General features: G+C 45.8%; 6 protein-coding genes across 6 annotated transcripts; 4 read left to right on the top strand and 2 right to left on the bottom strand.

Moving 5' to 3' along the window:
* Nucleotides 1-564: 564 nt before the first annotated feature.
* F4822DRAFT_442766 (alcohol oxidase) lies at nucleotides 565-2,840 on the top strand (the record flags this gene model as incomplete). The annotated part of the gene is made up of 4 exons (XM_051463031.1): nucleotides 565-625; nucleotides 685-1,028; nucleotides 1,090-1,886; nucleotides 1,964-2,840. 4 exons carry the CDS (start codon nucleotides 565-567, stop codon nucleotides 2,559-2,561), a joined length of 1,800 nt encoding a protein of 599 aa, XP_051315271.1. The 3' UTR covers nucleotides 2,562-2,840.
* Nucleotides 2,841-4,526: 1,686 nt separating this feature from the next.
* Nucleotides 4,527-5,876, top strand: F4822DRAFT_427845 (uncharacterized protein; the record flags this gene model as incomplete). Its single annotated transcript, XM_051460805.1, has 4 exons — nucleotides 4,527-4,683; nucleotides 4,737-5,241; nucleotides 5,296-5,364; nucleotides 5,429-5,876. 4 exons carry the CDS (start codon nucleotides 4,527-4,529, stop codon nucleotides 5,874-5,876), a joined length of 1,179 nt encoding a protein of 392 aa, XP_051315270.1.
* Nucleotides 5,877-6,998: 1,122 nt separating this feature from the next.
* F4822DRAFT_398513 (Formyltransferase) lies at nucleotides 6,999-9,109 on the top strand. Its single transcript, XM_051457702.1, has 3 exons — nucleotides 6,999-7,804; nucleotides 7,917-7,987; nucleotides 8,072-9,109. The coding sequence occupies exons 1-3, from the start codon at nucleotides 7,366-7,368 to the stop codon at nucleotides 8,957-8,959; spliced, it is 1,398 nt and encodes a 465-aa protein (XP_051315269.1). The 5' UTR covers nucleotides 6,999-7,365; the 3' UTR covers nucleotides 8,960-9,109.
* Nucleotides 9,110-9,570: 461 nt separating this feature from the next.
* Nucleotides 9,571-11,751, bottom strand: F4822DRAFT_427843 (uncharacterized protein; the record flags this gene model as incomplete). Its single annotated transcript, XM_051460804.1, has 3 exons — nucleotides 9,571-9,814; nucleotides 9,896-10,052; nucleotides 11,694-11,751. 3 exons carry the CDS (start codon nucleotides 11,749-11,751, stop codon nucleotides 9,571-9,573), a joined length of 459 nt encoding a protein of 152 aa, XP_051315268.1.
* A 455-nt stretch (nucleotides 11,752-12,206) lies between these two features.
* Nucleotides 12,207-14,655, bottom strand: F4822DRAFT_398509 (uncharacterized protein). Its single transcript, XM_051457701.1, has 2 exons — nucleotides 13,351-14,655; nucleotides 12,207-13,274 (listed from the first exon to the last, which is right to left on the bottom strand). The coding sequence occupies exons 1-2, from the start codon at nucleotides 14,135-14,137 to the stop codon at nucleotides 12,583-12,585; spliced, it is 1,479 nt and encodes a 492-aa protein (XP_051315267.1). The 5' UTR covers nucleotides 14,138-14,655; the 3' UTR covers nucleotides 12,207-12,582.
* A 263-nt stretch (nucleotides 14,656-14,918) lies between these two features.
* Nucleotides 14,919-16,802, top strand: F4822DRAFT_398505 (DUF689-domain-containing protein). Its single transcript, XM_051457700.1, has 2 exons — nucleotides 14,919-16,105; nucleotides 16,161-16,802. Exons 1-2 carry the CDS (start codon nucleotides 15,370-15,372, stop codon nucleotides 16,466-16,468), a joined length of 1,044 nt encoding a protein of 347 aa, XP_051315266.1. The 5' UTR covers nucleotides 14,919-15,369; the 3' UTR covers nucleotides 16,469-16,802.
* Nucleotides 16,803-20,291: the final 3,489 nt, after the last annotated feature.

Genomic DNA, 20,291 nt, shown 5'->3' with positions numbered 1-20,291 from the left:
GGCTCATCCCACCCACCAGCCCGAACCCCGCAAGCAACGGTGTATTAGGATGGCTTACGCCAACTTCCTAGGCATGTACGTCGTACACACATAGGGATTCCTGCGAATTGTGTTGCGGAAAAGTTTGGGGCCGAAAAGAATGATGGCTTCCTACCTCGTCTGCACCTCCTCCATAGAATATTTCAAAATGGAAGGGACTCGTCAAAATTTGTACTGGTACGGAACAGTCCTTTGATAAGATGTCACTGGGCAGTGACAGGTACTACATAGCAGGTAGCCGTGCCCCCACCTGGAGCCTTATCCCTTGCTGAACCGGACCGTGTAACACTCAGAACTCAGAGCCTACCTGGGCAGTCAGATATGTTGGCCTGAATAGGGGCTTCACGCGCTTCTTCAATCGTTCAACGTTGGTTTGCTTATTTGTGCGTCAGCTCCCCAGCGCAGATACAGATGTCCTCTGCCCCGAATCGCCTATCAAGTTGCTTTACCACTACTTCCTACCTAATTTTCTATTAGTCAAAGCAAAACTAGCGCATCGTATCTTCAAAATATCCATCGCCGAAAATGGGACTGTACAGAGAATTACCCGATGACATCCAGACTGTGGACGCCATCATCGCGGGTGGTCAGTTTCATGGCGTTTCCCCTATGCCCAAGGCCATGCGATTGATTAACGCTTCACAGGAGGCACCGCCGGTTGCATTGTAGCCGCGCGACTTGCCGAAGCCGATCCGAATCTCTCAGTCTTGGTCGTTGAAGCGGGGCCTGACGGTGCCGGCAATCCCGCGGTCGACTATCCCGCTTTCTTCCTAAGCAATCTCACGCCGAGTGCCACAACTACTGCATTCTACAAAAGCCAACCATCGGAGAATCTAGGTGGTCGTGAGATTGTTATTCCCACTGGCGCCGTACTCGGCGGTGGCTCATCCATCAACATGATGATGTACAGCCGAGCCCAACGCGATGATTGGGATTCTTGGAAAATTCCAGGCTGGACCGCCGATGAGATGTTGCCATATCTCAAGAAGGTGTGATAAGCCCTATTATCACTCGTGTCAAGCTAAATATCACCCAACTGACTCATCTCAGTCGGAGACGTATCATGGACCTGGCTCAATGGATCGACACGGTTCCAATGGTCCGATCCATGTATCTAGTGGCACCTTTATCGGGAAGAGATGTCAAGATGACTTCATTTCTGCCATGAATAAAGTCGGGTGGCCCGAGAAAGAAGACCTTGGAAGTATGGATACCTGCAATGGGGTTCAGCGCGCGGTCAGGTTCATTTCTCCTGATGGCAAGCGCCAGGACACAGCTTCCAGGTACCTAAAACCCCTGCTCCAAGATGGTGTACGCCCTGGTCTTCATGTACTTGTTGAATCCCAAGTCGTGCACGTTCTATTCCAAGGGAAGAAAGCAAGCGGTATAGTGTACCAGCCAAAAGCCGAAGGCGCCGCCGACCGCACCGTGAATGCGAGAAATATGGTCATCGTCTCGGCTGGCGCCTTTGGCACACCAGCCATATTAGAGAGATCCGGTATCGGTAAGCCCAACATCATTCGCCGTGCAGGTATCGCAGAAGTCGTTGCGGATGTCCCTGGAGTGGGCCATCAGTACGATGATCATCACCTGCTCCTATATCCTTACAAATCAAACCTTAACCCTGATGAAACTATCGACGGGATCCTAAACGGCAGCCTAAATCCTACGGAGTTGATTCAGAATGACGCCAAAATCTTGGGCTGGAATGCACAGGATGTAACCTGTAAGCTCCGTCCCACGGACAAGGACGTCGAATCGCTGGGTCCTGTCTTCAAGGAAGTCTGGAACGAAGAATTTAAAGACAGCCCTAACAAACCACTGATGATGATGGCGTTGGTTAATTGGTGAGTTCATCTGCGTCTCTGTGCACCTTACGTACGAACTTCCCCCACCGGAACGCCTAGCTAATGAGTAACATTAGTTTCCCTGGCGAACCTATCGGCATCCCACCAGGGCAATACTTTGGCATCTCGACGTTTACCACGTACCCGTTCTCGCGAGGACATGTCCACATAACGGGCCCGAGGCCGACAGATTCTCTCGATTTCGACACAGGTTTCTTTGCGGACAAAAAGGGAATTGACCTTAAGAAACACCGCTGGGCCTACAAGAAGCAACGAGAAGTTGCCCGGCGGATGTCTTTATTCCGCGGCGAACTATCAAGCGGTCATCCACCGTTCCCCGCAAGTTCCAAAGCCGCGTGTATCGCGCCAGACGGTCCGCTTGTGGAGGTGCAAGATATCGAGTACTCGGCAGAAGACGACTCCATCATTGACGAATGGGCGCGCGATCACGTCAGCTCGGCTTGGCACTCCCTAGGCACATGCAAGATGGCACCGCGCGACGAATACGGCGTCGTAGACCAATGTCTAAGTGTTTACGGTGTCGAAGGGCTGAAGATTGCAGATTTGAGCATTATACCGAAGACAGTGGCTGCGAATACAAACAATACCGCTCTGGCTGTCGGCGAAAAGGCTGCTTCTATTTTTATCCAGGAGCTCGGCCTTGGTCGTCAGTAATTGACGGCGCAGTGTAAACTTGACAATAGTGAACTTGAAGAAAGGAGTGGAGGTTTTATCTTCCCTCATTTTCCACATTTCCTCAGCCTTGATCTCGTATCTTAACATTGGATTTTAGTAGACATGATAAAGCAACACCAATAGTGTCACCTACCTAGGTAGGTAATAGGTAGTCGTGGGAAAGTGGTGTGCGACACTGCCGTTCCCAACACTACCACAATGAAATTTCCAACAGCGAAACCGTCAGCCATCCTAAGCACATGTGGATATCTGTCTCGGATGTTCCGTGACATTCATTGGTCCGGAGTTTGGAAACTAAGACGGCCACATATCTATCGATAACAGTCCCGACGATGCCACAGCTCCATCTAAGCTCATTACCATTTCAAGTTAGATTGATTCTATTCCCATTATTTGTGGAGACGGTATATGGAAATGCAAAAGCAACCGATGCATAGATTCCATATAATCTTAGAGTAGGCACTTTATTCAAGCTAGTATGATGAGTCTTCAACAGTAATATATCTAGGATTCTAAGAAAAGGGTTATCGTCGATATATTAGCCTCCAATTTACGTTCATCCGAAGCATTATTGGCCCTATACCATTCCTATAATTAGGTACCATTTATGATAATTATCCTTTCCGTATTGGGATATTTATACCCGCCGCTAAGTCTGCCTGGGTCTTTGTGCTACCCAAAGAGCTTCGAAAACCCACTAATGGAACGGACCGGAGATATTGAACTGGGTCTAGATACGTGATTCCATTGGCCTATGACAAATATCATCTAACATTGTTGTCCCGGCCAGTTTCTTTCCCCGGACTTTCATGTCGCTTCTTCCTCTCAACCATACATATTGCCCATTTCTATCATTGGAAGCAACTGATAAATTGCTTCATAATTATTAATTACTCCGATCAAAATTTCAATGTATACATGGTACTAGCCATGCACAACCTTATCAACCATGTTGTTTCGTAGCATTTACCCCTATTTCCAAGTTTCACAGTAGCGAGACATCGAGACACTCCTATTCGATGTCGCATGAGCCACCATTGACCGCCGAATACTACCTCTCTATTCCCTATTCATTTTTTTTTTCGTAGCGGATGCGGGGATGTTATTGGAATAGATACAACCCTAATGGGTTGCACGAGGGGGAAAAAAACAAGAAAAAACCAAATCTCCATTGCCCCCGTTTCAATGCTTGCCGTTGAAATAAGTATCCGTCGAGTGTGTTGAGAATCTTAGATCGGACCACTATCCCCGAAGGATTCTGCAGTATGATCTAGAATCTGACACGGGGTCTTTCGTGACACCCATCCTGCACAGGCAGACGAGTTAACGAGATGTCGGAACTTATATAATCAAACGATGTTGAGACCTATGAAGATCAGCCAAATGATTCTGATTCTAGACGTATTTTCACAATCATCTCCGTCCTAATACGTGCGGAATGTCTCAACGATCCGAGAGTAAGAGTGGAGGTGGCGGAGTCGTGCACTCTTCGTCTACATACTGCCCCCTCCCGATCTAGCCCTATGGTCTACTGCAGGACTTCCAATGGTTTGGCACCTGGGAAGAACAGTGGCAAGGTCCTAAGCTAAACATGTCGCTCCCACGATTCGCGGGATGCACATCCTTGCCCTATGTCGTAACGCTGCCGCGCCTTTAGGTTACACCTAACACACCTCTCTAAGAAACTGGCACACTTCCAAAGCAAAAAGGAATATTGTAACATGATGATTCGTTCAAAACGGAGGGGGAAGCCCAGCAATAGAAACCTCATGTGCATCGCATCCGATGCAACCTTCACCTCGCCCGTCTTAGGTGGGATGAAGTGAAGCATTTTTATAACTTCAGCCCTACCCTCTTTTCATCTCATTCTCTGTGTTACTTGTTTTTGGCGTGAGGAGTTGTACATTTTTCTGTTCTAATTTTTCCTTTTCACCTCGTCTCAATATGAGCGAAAATGCCGTAGTGCCGAAACTTCCCGCCGAAAATGGCATCCATGTGTGGAGGACGGCCGTCATTATGCCTTTCATCACTTTCTCCTTCGTAGCAGCAAGATTCTACTGCCGATACTACATAGTAAGGAAATCGTGGACCATAGACGACTGTACGTTTTTCTCTGAAAGGCTCTGCCAGATCTATACTTACAAATAGGACCAGACGTAGTTGCGGGGACGATGCTCACCGTTATAGCACACGCCGTGCTGATGGCTAATGCGACATACCACGGTATGGGTTTACACATATGGCAATTTACGCCCGAACTGAATTCAGAATACTATCTCTGGATCGGCATATCATCCGAATTTTACGTATTAAGCCTGGCCGGTTTCAAGAGCGCGCTGTTGTTATTATACATACAGATCTTCGGAGTCAACAATAAGTTCAGGATAGCTTGTTATATCACCTTATTCTACACTCTCGGCTACCTAACGTGTAACGCCCTTACCGAATTTCTGGGTTGCCACCCTATCGCGAAGAAGTGGGATTCGAAACTACCTGGACACTGCATAAATACTGTTGCGGCGAATATCGCGTATGGAGCGGGACACATGACAAGTGATCTCATCATCGGCATTTTACCCCTAACGATGATATGGAGGTTGCAATTCCAAACGACGAAGCAAAAGATTGGCCTTAGTCTTGCGCTAAGTAGCGGCTTGGTGTAAGTTGCACGTAACGTGCTCCATGGGAACTCACTAACAGATAGGTATGCTAGTGCTTGGATGGTTGCCTGTGTCCGCTGGGCCATCTCGACATATAACATGCTAATCTATGACCGTCCTTGGTATGCGCTTCAATTATTTACTATCCTTTCTTGCATGCCATTCAGTTACTAATTAGTATCATAGGTGGGCCGGCATCAGCTTTACCTTCTCCATTCTCGAAGTTAACACAGGTCTCATCTGCGCCTGTGCAGCAACCTTCAGTCCCCTATTCAACGTCTTCTCCTCACGCCTCAAAACATGGACCAGTCGAGCAACCTCAAGCTGGAGCAACACCACCCGAAAAGCATCATTCAGCTGGCCCGGCACTCGAAACGAAAAGGAACCCCGTTCATGGCGACAACCCAGCCTCCCTGGTCCTACTCCAGATCCTGTATCACCACAACTACCTCACGCGCGCATGGGGCGCGCCACTCTATCAAATGATAGTCTAGAAGGTAGTTCATATAGCATGGAACCAATCGTAACCTCAAACCCAATGCCAAGCGTGAGATCCGATGACGACGAATTTGCGCATTTCGACCTCCATGGGTTCCAAGCCCTACATCCCGAAGACGATAGGCGGATAGTGTGAATGGATAGGACTTTTTTTGATTATTCAGAGGGGGGCATATTAACCCCGAACGGAATTCTATCACGTCATCCCCGAATGCGAACGGGTCCGTCGTATAATCCAATAGCAACGGTTCCGTCGGATACGGCTGGGTCGCTTACGGCGCTAGTTGCAGATATAAGAATCGAGTCGCGATGGATAGGCTGGGGTTTACTCAACGATTATAAATATTATCGTTGATGCCTAGGTCGGGTCAATTGCTAGGACTGGACTCGAGGACAGTCCTAATTTTCGCCGAACGCGCTCTTCAGGTCAGTCTTGGGTAGCAGCGCTATTCTGGAGAAGGATCGGGTTACTATGAAAATCTAGGAGAAGGAAGCTTCCATCTCCGCCGTATTCTTGGTCGGACATAAATGACGAGAGCCCTGCATACCCGACTTTTGGGAGCATGGAATGCGACGAGTTGCGATAGCACGCCAAGCGAGGCATTCTATCACGTAGGAGAGATCATTTTGAGTCGTATCGCCTCCCCCTTACTGCTCGTCTATAATCTCAAATTGTATTTCTATTTTTATGAGAGGTGTCGGATCTATATACCCAATATGCATTCATGGCGGCTTAGAAGGGGCTATGTTCAAGGCGTTGAGGAGGATTGTTGTTTCATCGACGATGCATTCTTATACCCTTTTCAGTTAATTGCGCAGAATAAACTGAAAATGTATTTACATATGATAATGAAAGATATAATGTTCATCAACCATCATGTTCACAACTACTTCTCATGAAGATCTGTTTTAATTGATGCTCATAGTAGTGGGAATACCGTCGCGAACGGTTTGGATGATTATACGGTGGGTTTAGCGTGTTATTTACGGAATCTCAAATCAAACATGAAGGGTTCGGATCAAGTTTAAACAGCAAGATTTATGTACCGAGGTAAATACATAAAACTTTAGACAAATTTCATTCATTACTTCACTTGCTATTTTCTATTGTAAAAATGACATTGTTATCGGGTGTTTTCGTAGTTATTAGACTTGGTAAAGGAGTGTTGAAGTGAGGACGGCGTAGTAGCCAGTTCCGTCAGTGTTAGATAACGTACGGAACGGTTACACAATGCCAAGCCATTTATTTCATCGTCAAGTTTCTCACTTCGAGCTCCAGCTAACTGGATCTCGTCAATGCAAAAGCAAATCCCAACTATTCACAAGACTTGGTAAGAGTATATTAATAAGAAGCAAATTTATTTTCCTCAGATAATCACCTCTGCATAATTGCCTGATCACATTTGCTGTCTTGCTTTGGTTGGAAAATCGAGGTGGTTGAACCTCAACAATGAGTTGTACCTCATTCACAGAATCTTGAATAGCAGCAAGTCGATGAGAATGAGTTATACAACTTAGCTACGCACTACCTACTCGAACCATTTCAGGGAGAAAATTATATAACAAGGGAGAGATATCGAGATATCAATCAATGGAAGCAAGACTAAATTGAAGGGAGCATCAAAATGCAGCCTCTACTCCGACAAGCCAGCGCAGCGACCCGCTGTGCAAAGCCATGGCGCTCACTCGCGCATTCGCCAGCAAAAGCAAATGCTTTCTCTCCTCGGCTCTTCAGCAGTGCAACACACCCACGAACATTAGTAAAGACATCTACTTCAATACTGTGCGAATGTCACCGACACCGTCAGATCAGAAGCTACAGCAATACCACCACCGACCCCATTGCCTTTACAGAGAACACAAATGAAGAATCAAGCAGTGGAAGGCAAAAGAAGAAATCCGATCCCTTGCACATCCTCTTTTGCGGCACTGACAAATTCAGCTGCGCGGCGCTCGAGGCGTTGTTCTCCGAACACATACGCAATCCAGATCTCATCCGGTCGATTGACGTTGTAGTGAGGCCAGGGAAGCGTACGGGAAGGGGGTATAAGGTTATTCAACATCGTAAGTCTCATTTTTCATCATTTTGCGTGTATATAAGCATGTTTCTAGATAGACGTGATTTCGTAATGAAGGCATGCCAGACAGTAAGGCTAATAAGTCTGCTATTACACAGCACCACTGAAAACACTAGCCGAGAAGCTCGAACTACCAATTCATGAGAGGGATACGTTTACAGGATGGGATGTAAGTTCTCTATTCACACCAACTGATTCCCGGTTCTCCTACTTCTTACACATACCACATCCCCATCCCAACTAACACTCCCAGCCACCCGAAAAAACAAACCTCATAATCGCCGTATCTTTCGGACTCTTCGTGCCACCACGCCTGCTCCTCAAATCTCAATACGGCGGGCTGAACGTCCACCCATCCTACCTCCCCGATCTCCGCGGTCCCGCGCCCCTCCAGCACGCCCTCCTCGCCGGCCGCCAAACCACAGGCGTCAGTCTACAGACACTAGACCACACACACTTCGACGCAGGAAAAATCCTAGCACGCTCCACCCCCATAACAATCCCCGAAAATGAAACCCTCGACATATTAACCAACCGCATAGCACCTATAGGCGCTACTCTCCTAATCCGCAATTTACAAGCCGGCGTCCACGTCCCACCGCTCTCCGAAGAACCGCCTTCAGAAGCAGTTAAGGCATACTGGGCCAAATTACTCGAGGAGGGAACAGTCGTAAAGACAGGAGCATCAAAGCAAACCAACATCTTCCTCCACGCCCCCAAAATCACAAAAACAGATTCTCAACTCCTCCCCTCCCACCTCAACACCATCCTCCAACGGTACCGCGCCCTCGGACCCTTATGGTTCATATCCCGAGACCGCAACGGCGTGCGTAAGCGGATTATCATAACCCATGTATCACCCCAGGACACCGACGACGCGTACGCACTCCAAAAGAATGCTGAAGAAGCGAAAACAAATCGCTCGTACTCAATCCCATTCATCCAAAACCACGAAGATAATACCGCGGCCGTGGCTGAGGATGAACCGCACATAGTACTCAATTTCCCAGGTGATAGCTCCGGCCGGTGCAACCTAGGGAAATTCCGTATCGACTCGGTGAAAGTCGAAGGTCAACCGGAGAAATCGCCCGAGGATGCGCTTCGGAATTTTCTTGTGCCACTACTTCCTGGGAGACTCTAGCGGATATATGTTAGATATCTCGGCATGAACTATAGTTTATCCGAGTGCTCAGATGGCCGGAAAAAAGCATTATATTCTTCAAATATTGTAAACTCGAACTAAGTATCACAAACCTGGGTAGAGATTAGTCTATTATCACAAGCATAATAAAGACTGAGAAGTGTATGTGGTAATACAATGACAATTGAGCTCGTATCTTAGAGCCAATGTCGACAATGTCGTTGTGTCGTGATAGTTTAATGGTACATAAGTGATATGCGCTCCCTCAAATTTGCTCCTATAAGAGCACCGTCCCCGTCCGCCGATCTTGTAGTTATCTCGGTGTACATAAGTGGTAGAGGTAGTAGGTAGTAAGTAGTAGGTAGCTAACACGGAAGGAGAACGTGTTCACATCTCGTCATAATAGCCCCCGAAGATTCCTCCCATATTTGATTTTGAACCTTGTTTGAAAGGTAACAAGGTCCCATTCAATAATCCTTCCCAGTTTTTTTCGTCATAGTTCACACATAATGGTAGCAATTAGAGGGGTTGGTAGTAAGTAGGGATGGCGATGTCCATTCTTGAGGAACATTTATTCCGCCGCCCAGAGATATATTGGTGAAGTAATTTATTTACTTCTGGTCCTTCTCGTCCGACGAGCTTCCCGCGCTAGAGGAAGTCTCGGTCTTGGTAAGGGCGTTTTCATCTTCAGGCTCCGGACCGTGGAGACTCTCTTCGAAGACAGGCTCGGGTTCGTTGAACTCGAACTTGGTCTTGAAGTCCATCAGGTGGTTGGAGTAACCGCTGCTGTTGGAGCGACGTCGGGCATTGACGAAGTTGAAGTTCTCATCGACGACTTCTGCACCCGCGGGACCCCTGTGAATGTCCAGTCAGCATTCTGTATCAATGGTCCAAATGACGTATGTGGCTAGTGGTATAAGACATTGCTTGACATACCAATTGGCCTTGCCTCCACCATTCTTCTTGGTCTTCTTTGGGTCGACACCATCGAAACCGTGCTTGGCGAAGAACTTAGGCACGTTGTCGTGAGGGGATACAGAGCCGTCAGCTAGGCCAGCGTGGTCCTTGTCGTTGTACTTGTGAGATCGAGTCACTACGAAGGGTAGCACGTGTTAGCAATTATGTAGCACGTATGGCATGAAAAGCTCTAGATGGCATCTACAAGCTATAGGTCTTCGACACTTGTCTTCAACCTGGTGATGTTGTTTGTAGCTGGGTTATGTATACTGGAGGGGGGTTAAGGGATGAGCACGTCACGCGAGGATCATGCGGGGGTGGATAGGATCGGGAGGATCCCTAGGCTTATGGATGAACCTACTTTTGATGGGATTTGAAGAGTAGGGGAATGACAAGAAACAGAAAGAATCAAGTCTAGATGATGATTGCCGATGAACTCCTGTGTATATGACTTCTAGATGGGAGACGAAGAGAAGAAGAAGATCAGGAGAGAAACCCGACAGCGGAGGGGCGAAGAACTATGTATGTATGAAGACGATCTGAATAGACAAGCAGATATCAAGGATGTCCAGTCTAAGAGCTAGGATTGGTCGTACAGATTTAATGAACTAACTCAAAGGGCAGCGATCGAAGGATTAAATAAAGGGTGGATGGATAGAGGAACGTCTGAACGTAATATAGGTAGGGTGGCTTTGGATGATTATTAGTCGACGTAGAACTTGGGTTGCATCAATGTCTTTGGCTGAGTGTGAGATGTGTGTCTGTCTGTCTGGGTTTGTTGGAGACTGGAAAGAAATCTCAATGGATGGGCAGCTCTGCTTATAAGACATTCCAAACGTTCGAATTGGGAATTGGGGAATCGCGGCCTCCTCATCCTCGTGGTCTCCTGGTCTTCCCCCTCCACCCCTGAATTGAGTCAGGACACATGCTCATATTGCTCATATCTTGCCTAATTCGCAGTACGTATATGGATACATAGGTATGTAACTAAGTAGAAAAAGGTACCACAAGTATGTATGTAATATGAGGTCAATACAAATGTCGTTTTGGTAACTTTATCGGCAAGGAAGCTAGGGAGGGCTGGGAGGCACGCGATAGTAATTAGTTCTCGAACGACCTTCTTCCGGTTGTGAACCACGAGGAACCACTAATAGAGGTGAGCTGATCTTTTTGATGGGGCAATTGAGGAAAATTGACCAGTCGCGTGACCTGTACATGTACTGATGCAAGCTTTTAAGGTGCTGTTGCTTTAGGTGTCCACAGTGGTGTGAACCTGGAATCGGATGATATGATTGGACAATTGGCTCAATTGATCCAAAACGTTAAAGACAAAGTAAAATGGTAACAGGTAGCTTCCCCCACCGCGGCCTTCTCCGTCTCTTCCCTTTTTTTCCTTTGACGGAACTGAGAGAACTGAGAAGTCACAAACGGACTCTCAAAGAAGGTTCAAGAATCCCCACCAAAAAGGGGTCTGCTGCCCACTCCAACAAGCAGCAGCGCAATACATGCTTTCCATCTTGTTCCACATTGTCCACCTGGGCACTAACTTTCGAACGGTCGGGAACGATTACCGAATACTTTTGCGGGGTGGAAAGACAAGGGGTCCTGGTTTTGAAGGATTCATGGGGAGCAGAGACGTCGTAAGAAATCAAGCATAAGAAACACCCAATGAGAATAAACTGCAAAAAGGCAATTAGGTAAGATAGGCATAGAGATAACTATTCCCGATAATTTTGGGGCTTGATGCTTTGTCGATCTCGAACTCTCGAGAATTTACCCGCCAAATCCGGAACTTCAAATGCACTAACACGCCGGTACTGTCCAAAAGTCTCCATTTCGAAAGACGCCCGGTCCAATTCGTGTTCCCATTGCATCATACCATAGCAGCCCACCGGTTTTTGTTGGGGATACCATTTCCCACGACTCGGCAGTCTAACGTATCCCCTACATTCCCTTATAATTCAGCCTCAGAGATAGTAAAAGGGGAACATTGCTTGAGTTTAATGTGGGAATGGGAGCATTGGATGGAACACGGGAAAGGAGACATGCAGGTTTATGTCACACGCAGCCAAACGGAAACTTAGACCCACTAAATACCCCAGGGAGTCCTTGTACGCACAGTATTTCTTGTCCCGAACGATGATGAGCACCTGCGTTAATAATGCGGGGAAGTCCACATTAATTAGCGGCTCGGGCAGTAACCGTATTCGACAAACTGTAAATACTGTGCAACTGCCATTCAACTAATCATATATCGCCTCCCTATATCTCCCGTACTATCATCGACGATCATGGAGATCGTCTTGAAGAATTCATGTTGTAAATAACGCAAGGAGTTACGACAATAATCTACTCGCTGCTTTATCTATTAGTGTCTGTTTCAGAAGAGTGGAGGAGATATCGATTCGGTCGATATCAGGTTTTTAGTGAAATACGATTCTTAATGGACATTCAAGTCACTATCACTACCAATTGATAGACACTAATATTTCCGATACTGATTCCGGCAATTTATAAACTCCGACAAGTACGTAGGCCCAGTCGGTCATTCGGGTCAGATGAGTATAAATATTAATTATTAACTACCTTCTACCTAAATCGTAGTCCGAAGGTTGAATCTGATATTCCCGTCGTATGAAATAGGGATTGATCCTCGCCAAGAAATGCTACTTATTTCTCGATGTTCCTATAAGCTGGATCTGGCGGAATGACACTGGATGTAAAACCTGGTCTTTCAGCTTCAGGTGCGGAAGGACAGATGCTGGAAATCTCGTGCCGTCCATTGGCAGATTGGCGTATCGGACACTTAAGTTGTTATGGTGGCGTGTCTCATATACCGTAATGCGCCACGACGATAAGACCCATTCTGCCAATTTCATCTCCCAATTACTCTGCCACGTGATCGTGCTAACCATCTCCTCATTGCAAAAACGAAAAATAGATCCGTGCTTATCTCCATCTCCATTCCAAATTTCCATAATTTCAAGATTCGGCATGTTTCTCGCCGCAAGACCCGCCGCCTCGCATAAGTAACTGATAAGATCCCGATTACTATCAGGTTTTAACACTTGCGATGTAAGTGCTATCGTTTTTAGCTTGGCCCAACTCCAAGGAATGGGTTGCGAGGCTGGTGGCCAGAATGGTCGAAGAAAGTCCATTGCGTCAATAATGAAAGCCGCAGATAGATGTTCTAAGGCTTGGCTCCGTCTCATCAAAGCCTGACTGACTTCCGGACTTCTTACACGTCCACTTTCCCCGGGGGCAGCGATCACAGCTGCTAATTCCTCCTCGTAATTCTCAAAAACGGTAAGTCGTTTTAACGACGGTGGCAGCATATATTCGAATAGCCTACAATAACCTACCCACACAAATAGTCAGAGGCTTATCGTACTGTACGTCATCCTATCACTCCCTTCAAGGACAAGACCACTTACATATATCGGACTCAGATTGAGATGTGATCCATTCTCGTTGCGGTTCGTAAATAATACTCTCCAGCCCGGTCAAATTTACCAAAATATAATACATATCATTTGGGTCGAATTTACGATAATATTGCCGTCGAATGAGGAACGAGGTGACCACGTTCACCTCGGGAAGCACCGCCGATTCGTAATCGTTATTAAACCACATGATCGACACATAACTCTTCGTGAGTCTAAATATGTTTCTAAAAAGGTTATCCCTGTCAAGTTGAGTTGGCGCTGGATGTTCGCGTGGGTTGGGTAAGGCGCTAATCTCCTCAGCTGGCTCTGAATATGGGTCGTGCGCGAAATCGCGGTCTTTAGGCATATGTTCGGAGTCACTTGGGGAGTATGCGCAAAACTCAAGTGTTAGCCCCTCCTTATTCAGATCCCGAGGCCTCTCCCAAGCGCTAAGGGTCGTAAAGAGAACCTTGATAACACCAACGAAGTTATCCCTCCCCTCAAAATCCATTTCGCGCAAACTTATGGTCTTATAACTCGAATGGTCGTCATCGCTGAGTTCGATCCGGAGCCAGATATGCTTGACCAACCTCCTTCTCGGCCCCTGAACAATCTGCGCGAATTCCAGGACTCGCCGTTGGGACAATACAATTCGCTCAAAGCTTTTCGCTTCGAAAACTTCTTGCCATTCTGAACACACAGAGGCATATGTAGCAATATGACCCATTGAAGTGTCTGCTACTATTTGCAGGATTGCCAACCGGAGTTCGGCTGGGAGGTTTGACCAACTCGTCATACCCAATAATCTTGAACATATCCATCAGTCATATCCTAATAATCAGGGATAAGAGAGGAAGAGCCAAAACGCGATAAAGGAAACTTGGCCCAAAAACTGCAGGTTATTACGCCCCTTTGCGGACCTTGTCTGGGGTAAAGATCTAGTAAACTGGCAGTGAGCCATAAGATATACCTACCTAGGACGTACGAGCTAAGCAATCATCTCCTTCTAGCACTTTATTAACCTCACTTCCAGCTAAATTACTGGCTATTTAGGCGAGCTCTTTAACAGTCTAGTAGGACTTTCTTATTCATCAAATCGTTATCATGTTTTCAACGTTGCTCGTTTGTATCCAATCAATGATAGAGCGTCTTCGTAAAGTATTATATAATAACATCGGAGCGTGTTAAATATGGTATCGTTAACATTCAGATCAATAAACAAATAACTCAGTTAATTGTTCTTGATACAATACACATTCATGAAGTTGCGGACAACATAACAATTTTTGTCGTTAAAATGAGATGTTTCGAAGGGTAACTTTGAACCAGCGGCACAGCCAACCGCAGAAACGATCTGAGCCAATCAGGGGTAGCTGGTGCCTGTTAGCTAATCAGCATACGAGGATTCGTGATCCTTATTAACGAAAGTGGGCCATAAGCGAAGTTGCGAATCGATTTAAGTTAAACCCGACACTGTTCGGGGTTCTGTTTATCAATTCATGCCGCAATCGGATCTGATAAGCATCTGCGCGGAGAAAGATTTCGTCACAGTAGCTAAATTTTATAGAGATGAACAAGCGCTAACTTACAAATGTATGTTTGTATCACCATACTAGTACATTTAATTGAACCTTACATAAAGTACTTTACACACGGTAATTATAGTGAAAGGCCTTAACTTTTACTAATCTACCTAGGTTATTTTTCTTGCCCAACATCTCCGCTCCCTTTCTCAAAGAGAACCTCGCAGATTTAATTTGTAATCCAAACATACCCTCACTTCGACTTCTACTCCCACTTTATAATCAAGTACGAAACGGCGAGAGTTTTTCTGGTGTAATTCTGAAGGTTCCACCACTAACAAAGAAGCCTTTGATTTTGGTTGCCCCTCATTCGTACTGACGTACCCCGCGATAAAAATTACATCGTCGACATTATTGCCTCCCTCTATTGACCAACAAAAATATTCTCGCCATACTACCGTAGTTTCACAACGAGTCAGCGCAGGGAGCGCATCGATCTTTCACGATGTCGCCCTCTATCGTTACAATCGACAACACTTCAGACTTCGACGTCTTCACGCCGAGTTCCAACACAACCCAGAATGGCTCCTCTACGCCTCGAACCCTCCTTCTAGCCCCTCCCTCGATCGCTAGTCACGAAGAGAAATTACACGAAGTTCTAGCCGCACACGATCGATCTGTCACCGACTTGCAAATGCTTGACCGCCTCTCTGCCGGCTTAGTCAATCTCCCCGACTCCACGTACGACCTCATTCTAGTCCTGACCGACGCCGACGGAACCCGATCCGAATCCACACTCCTACTCGATCGAGAGGTGTTTTCCAAGATCGTACCTACACTAAAGGCCGGTGGCAAAATTCAGGCACAAGATGGATCCCTGGCACAGAACAGCCAGGCACCCGATGCGCGAGAGGCTCTGCTGTCTGGTCTAATGCCTGGAACGGACGGATTCACGAAGCTCGGTGATGGTGCCGCTACTGCCGTCCCCCTCAAACTGAGCTTTGGAAAGAACAAGAAGAGAAGTGCCGCCGGCCCTGCTGTTAAGAACGTCACGGTCCACCAAGTGAATGGAAAAGATGCCAGTCTGAACATGGTACCTCCTGCTGTCAAGTCGACACCCGCTGGTGTTGGTTTCGTAGACTTCAGCGATGACTTTGGTATTCCCGAGGATGACGACGACGAGTTGATCGATGAGGATACCCTGCTCACTGAGGAGGATCTAAACAAACCTCTCGCTATTCGTATGTATACCCTATTTACAAAGTACTATCGAATGGATTCTAATTCATATCACAGCTGCGGAATGCGTACCTAAGGTTGGCAAGCGACGACGTGCTTGCAAGGACTGCACCTGTGGTCTGGCTCAGAAACTCGAGGCTGAGGATGCAGCCAGGAGAAAGCAAGCTGATTCTCAACTCCAGTCACTTAAGCTCGAATCTAGCGATTTGAACGAGGTTGACTTCACCGTCAAGGGCAAGGTTGGTTCGTGTGGCAACTGCTCGCTGGGAGATGCCTTCCGCTGTGATGGGTGTCCGTACATAGGATTGCCGGCATTTAAGCCCGGCGAAGAGGTCCGACTGCTCAATAACGTTGTGCAGTTGTAAAACCCCACCAAGCATTACTCCGCCTCTCCTATTTACCGACCCTTTTGGTCTTAAGAGGCATAACGAAATACTAAGCCATATAAGGCTACAAGTACATTACTAGAACAATTTCATGAATCACATGGAATTCAGCTCGCACTATACTCATGAGGATATTGGTGTTTGGGGGATTCACAAAAGCAGATCTGAATTATTTGGCACTCGATTGGTGGCTTGGTAGAGGTGGTCACGTCATAGGACATCGGATTATTGGAATGCAGAACTCATCATGGATGCGAGTGCTCTCTTACATAGGTTGATAAATACAATTGAATTTATGGTTTCGGTCTAAAGTATCTATTTTGGAAGGATGTGTGATTGTTGATTTTGAGGTCGGTATACTTCGTGTCGCAATAATATGCGGACTTCATGATGTGTTCTTTCATGCTCGTGCATGCACTGCCCGAGATGGTATACATCAATTGACGAATCTGCTTGTAAATAATATGTTTCTTTGAGCCTCTTCCTTGGATAGGTACCTTATTAAAAAGGAATTCGGGAGCGAGTTTAAGCTCTGCCACTGAACAACATCCCGTATTCTACCGACGTTGAGGCTTAGCGGCCTGTTCGTGATAACCACGTCTGCGCCTCAACTAGCAATCGAAGACAAACATGACCCCCACGGATCCAAAATCTACTTTGCGAATCGTGTTCTAGAAACCAGGGGAACGCTTCTTTGTCTTACCGAGGGAGCTATACATACCTAACTAACGTCACCGTGGCTAGTAAGGATTAAGTAATCCTACGACGAATCCTGAGACTTGATATTCAACACCGAAAGCAAGAATGGGTTAGATAAGCTTCGAGCTTGTAGATTGGTGAGGTAGGGTGTTGGGTTATGTCCAATACCCGGTTCCAATCATTTGTGTTGAAAGCTTGGGATCGGCAAATGGGTTGTGTGTATTAAGGGATGGATGACGATGAGGGAATTAATTATTGATTGGGTGGTTGTTAAGTGACGATGTAGTCGCCGAGGAGAAAGTGAAGCGTGGGATTTGATTGAGATATATGGTCTTGCCACCTAGGATTTACACTTAACGAAGCTGAGTAACGTGTGGATATCGAGAGTTCGGTCCGAGGTGTAAGGGTGAAGTTTTGGACAAACTCATAGTGATAAGAAGGGATAGCTATGATTCCAAGTCCAGAAAATGAATCACAGTGCCTCCCAATCAGCCCTACGAAAACCGGGATTTATCAGGGGTTCTACGTAATACAGCTAACATCCGACGACAATTTGCGAAAATAGATTAAGACATACCGTAGGTGGTTACCTAAGACGCCGGCGACGCCTCACACTATCTCGAAAATAATTACGTGTCTTTGTAAGCCATTAAATATTCCAAACCCCCTCGAATCAAGATGTCGTTTAATAGGTGGACGTACTATCCATTTACGTTTACACAGCATGAGGCGGTATTTATTGGTCAGCTATGGTCTCACGAGACGCAAGGACGATAGGTTGACGGGTGCCCAACTTTGCCTTTCTCTCACATTTTCTTCTTCTTTTGATAGGTAGGTGGTGGACGCGTTCCCCCACGACAGGGCTATGGGGTCGAAACTTGTTCTCGTCGGTTCCTTTTGGTGTTGTGTCTTGTCTTGGATTTTAGGGGGTTTGATTCCGGTCGTATGGCTCTTGAGATTCGAGGATTTTACGGCGGAAACCGGATTATATAAGGTGCTACAAAATTCGACGCGAAACAAGGGCTACATATATCTACCTAAGGTGACAATGTCAGCGCCTTGATTATGCGCCACTCATCCACCTGCCCGAAAAGGCGAAATCTCACGCATTTAATCTTGTCTTTTATATCCTTTCGAGTGTTACAAATTTCAGCTCTACCTGATTTTTAAGATATGTTACCTATGGAAAATCTCGGCATGTATGTACGTAAGGCTGTTTTCAGCTATGGGGTTGGCGATCTTGGCTCCATTATTGGAGGCTTTGGGGGCTAGTATGAGACGTGGTCGCTGGTCAGGACAACTATGAGTGCAGCGAACTACTGCTTCTTTTACTGCTGAGTTGGCATATTGTGTTATTGTATTTATTGTAGAGATATTCTCTGATTGGGCATTGGGTTACTTTGCCCGAGGAAATGTTGGTTTGGGTATTGTGTTTAACTGGTTGCCTGATTATTTAATAGGTAGCAACATGAACGAGAGCCTTGATCACATGTTTGGTATTCTTGTTTGGGTCGAGGCGATATTCAAAACATCTGTTAAGGATGTTAGGTAGTCTGGTAGTTCGAGGTTCCCTAACTGGGTGGATTATAGTTGGTGTTACTATATCTGGGCAAGCTGGGGTAAAAAAAGACCGATATTGATTCGGAATAACTACATGAACTGGTCTTAGTCGAGGCTTAATTCGTCCCGACATAAGTACTTATGTAGCTAGTTGGACAAGCTTTATGGAGTACAGTTACGTACGTATTCGAGACATTTTTGTTTATTATGATAAGGGTGGATAAGACCCCCGAAACTAATACTATTTCACGATGCGGTGTATTTTATTTAGTTAGATTAGAGGCTTTCGTTGCTGGGCACGTTGGCACGTTAGCTTCAAAAATCTAAGATCGATGAGATTTGGTAAATCTGGTTTATGTATGTGCTGGGGTCGGCAATACATAACCGGTATTGTAACTGCTGACTGCATCCTGTTCCAAGGGGGTATTTGAAGGTTGTATTTTAAAAAGCTCTATATGCTCGTGATGTATACTTCCTACGGTACATAAAGAGAGAGGGAAGAAAAACGACAACGTTGGGTCTCAGGAGATGTCATAGGAGATACAATAATTGGCAAAATATAGCTTGGCTTTTTGATGGAGATCTGGCCAACTGGAGCCTTCAATTCCCGAACTAACATGGATTTTTGAGGTACAATGTAACCTTGATCTGGACCCTTTTCTGTTTTAGTCTTGTTCTTTTTTTTCTTGTTTATTTCTTTGCAAAGCTAGGGAAGAAGTCTCGTGAGATGTTGTAATTGTGTAAATATGTAAGTAGACAAAATGAAGAGAGATATAAGAAAATCTAGAATCTTTTAGCTAGAGACTATGAGGTTGGAGTGCATAATGGAACACGGCAACTCGATGCGTCTTTATCAGTACATATATGTATCAAATGTTCTGATCACCCGCATTCTCTCACGCCTCATTCGTACATAGTTGGCTAGTTAAGGTCGATCATTGATGCGTCCATGTCGCTTGCGGAGCTGTGTTTTGGGCGTTACTCGAGCTAAGCGATACCCTGATCCATCTTGTATTTCTTGACAATTCTCCTTTTTGATTTAGATGTCAAGGTAGGTAAATATTTATATTGCATTGTATCATATTTTACATCTCCGATCGAGACTTATTTATATTTTCGTACGACAGGAGAAAAAAAGTTATTTATAAAAGTACATACATATGTATTTGGCTCGGCTTAAGCAAACATTCAACTTTATTCTCTCTTGTCATTGTCAGTTTTAACCTGGGGTCCCCCAATGAAATGCACCTAAATATGTACCTAAGAAAGGTACCTGAGGTTCAAAGTTACAGGGGTCTAGCTCACCAAATCAACTAACGGGCAGCCCGATACTCTTTTAATATATTCAGTACCTGAGGACCCGGATCGGTTTAATATTTCTTAATAGCAATTTGGTCTGCACTTGCATTAATGTTAAGGAGTTAATAGCAAAGTTTATCATAGATAGCAAATCTATTCTTAAATATATCATGAATGATTTAATGAATGAATGAATCTAAGATACCCGAGCAACCGACAATTCAATCATGTATTCAGGTACAGT

This window comes from Hypoxylon trugodes (genome assembly GCF_022578975.1).
Source record: "Hypoxylon trugodes strain CBS 135444 unplaced genomic scaffold F4822scaffold_4, whole genome shotgun sequence".
Lineage (NCBI taxonomy): Eukaryota > Fungi > Ascomycota > Sordariomycetes > Xylariales > Hypoxylaceae > Hypoxylon > Hypoxylon trugodes.
Note: the sequence above shows the minus strand (reverse complement) of the source record. Positions and strands in the feature narration are given on the sequence as shown.

Bases quoted from the DNA above. Each gene is read 5' to 3' on its own strand.
- F4822DRAFT_398513 (XM_051457702.1), top strand. From the start codon at position 7,366: ATGCAGCCTCTACTCCGACAAGCCAGCGCAGCGACCCGCTGTGCAAAG. The intron at 7,805-7,916 runs GTAAGTCTCATT...GCTATTACACAG, and splicing joins GTATAAGGTTATTCAACATC to CACCACTGAAAACACTAGCC. The intron at 7,988-8,071 runs GTAAGTTCTCTA...TAACACTCCCAG, and splicing joins ATACGTTTACAGGATGGGAT to CCACCCGAAAAAACAAACCT.
- F4822DRAFT_398509 (XM_051457701.1), bottom strand. From the start codon at position 14,137: ATGACGAGTTGGTCAAACCTCCCAGCCGAACTCCGGTTGGCAATCCTG. The intron at 13,275-13,350 runs GTAAGTGGTCTT...TTGTGTGGGTAG, and splicing joins TCAATCTGAGTCCGATATAT to GTTATTGTAGGCTATTCGAA.
- F4822DRAFT_398505 (XM_051457700.1), top strand. From the start codon at position 15,370: ATGTCGCCCTCTATCGTTACAATCGACAACACTTCAGACTTCGACGTC. The intron at 16,106-16,160 runs GTATGTATACCC...TTCATATCACAG, and splicing joins AAACAAACCTCTCGCTATTC to CTGCGGAATGCGTACCTAAG.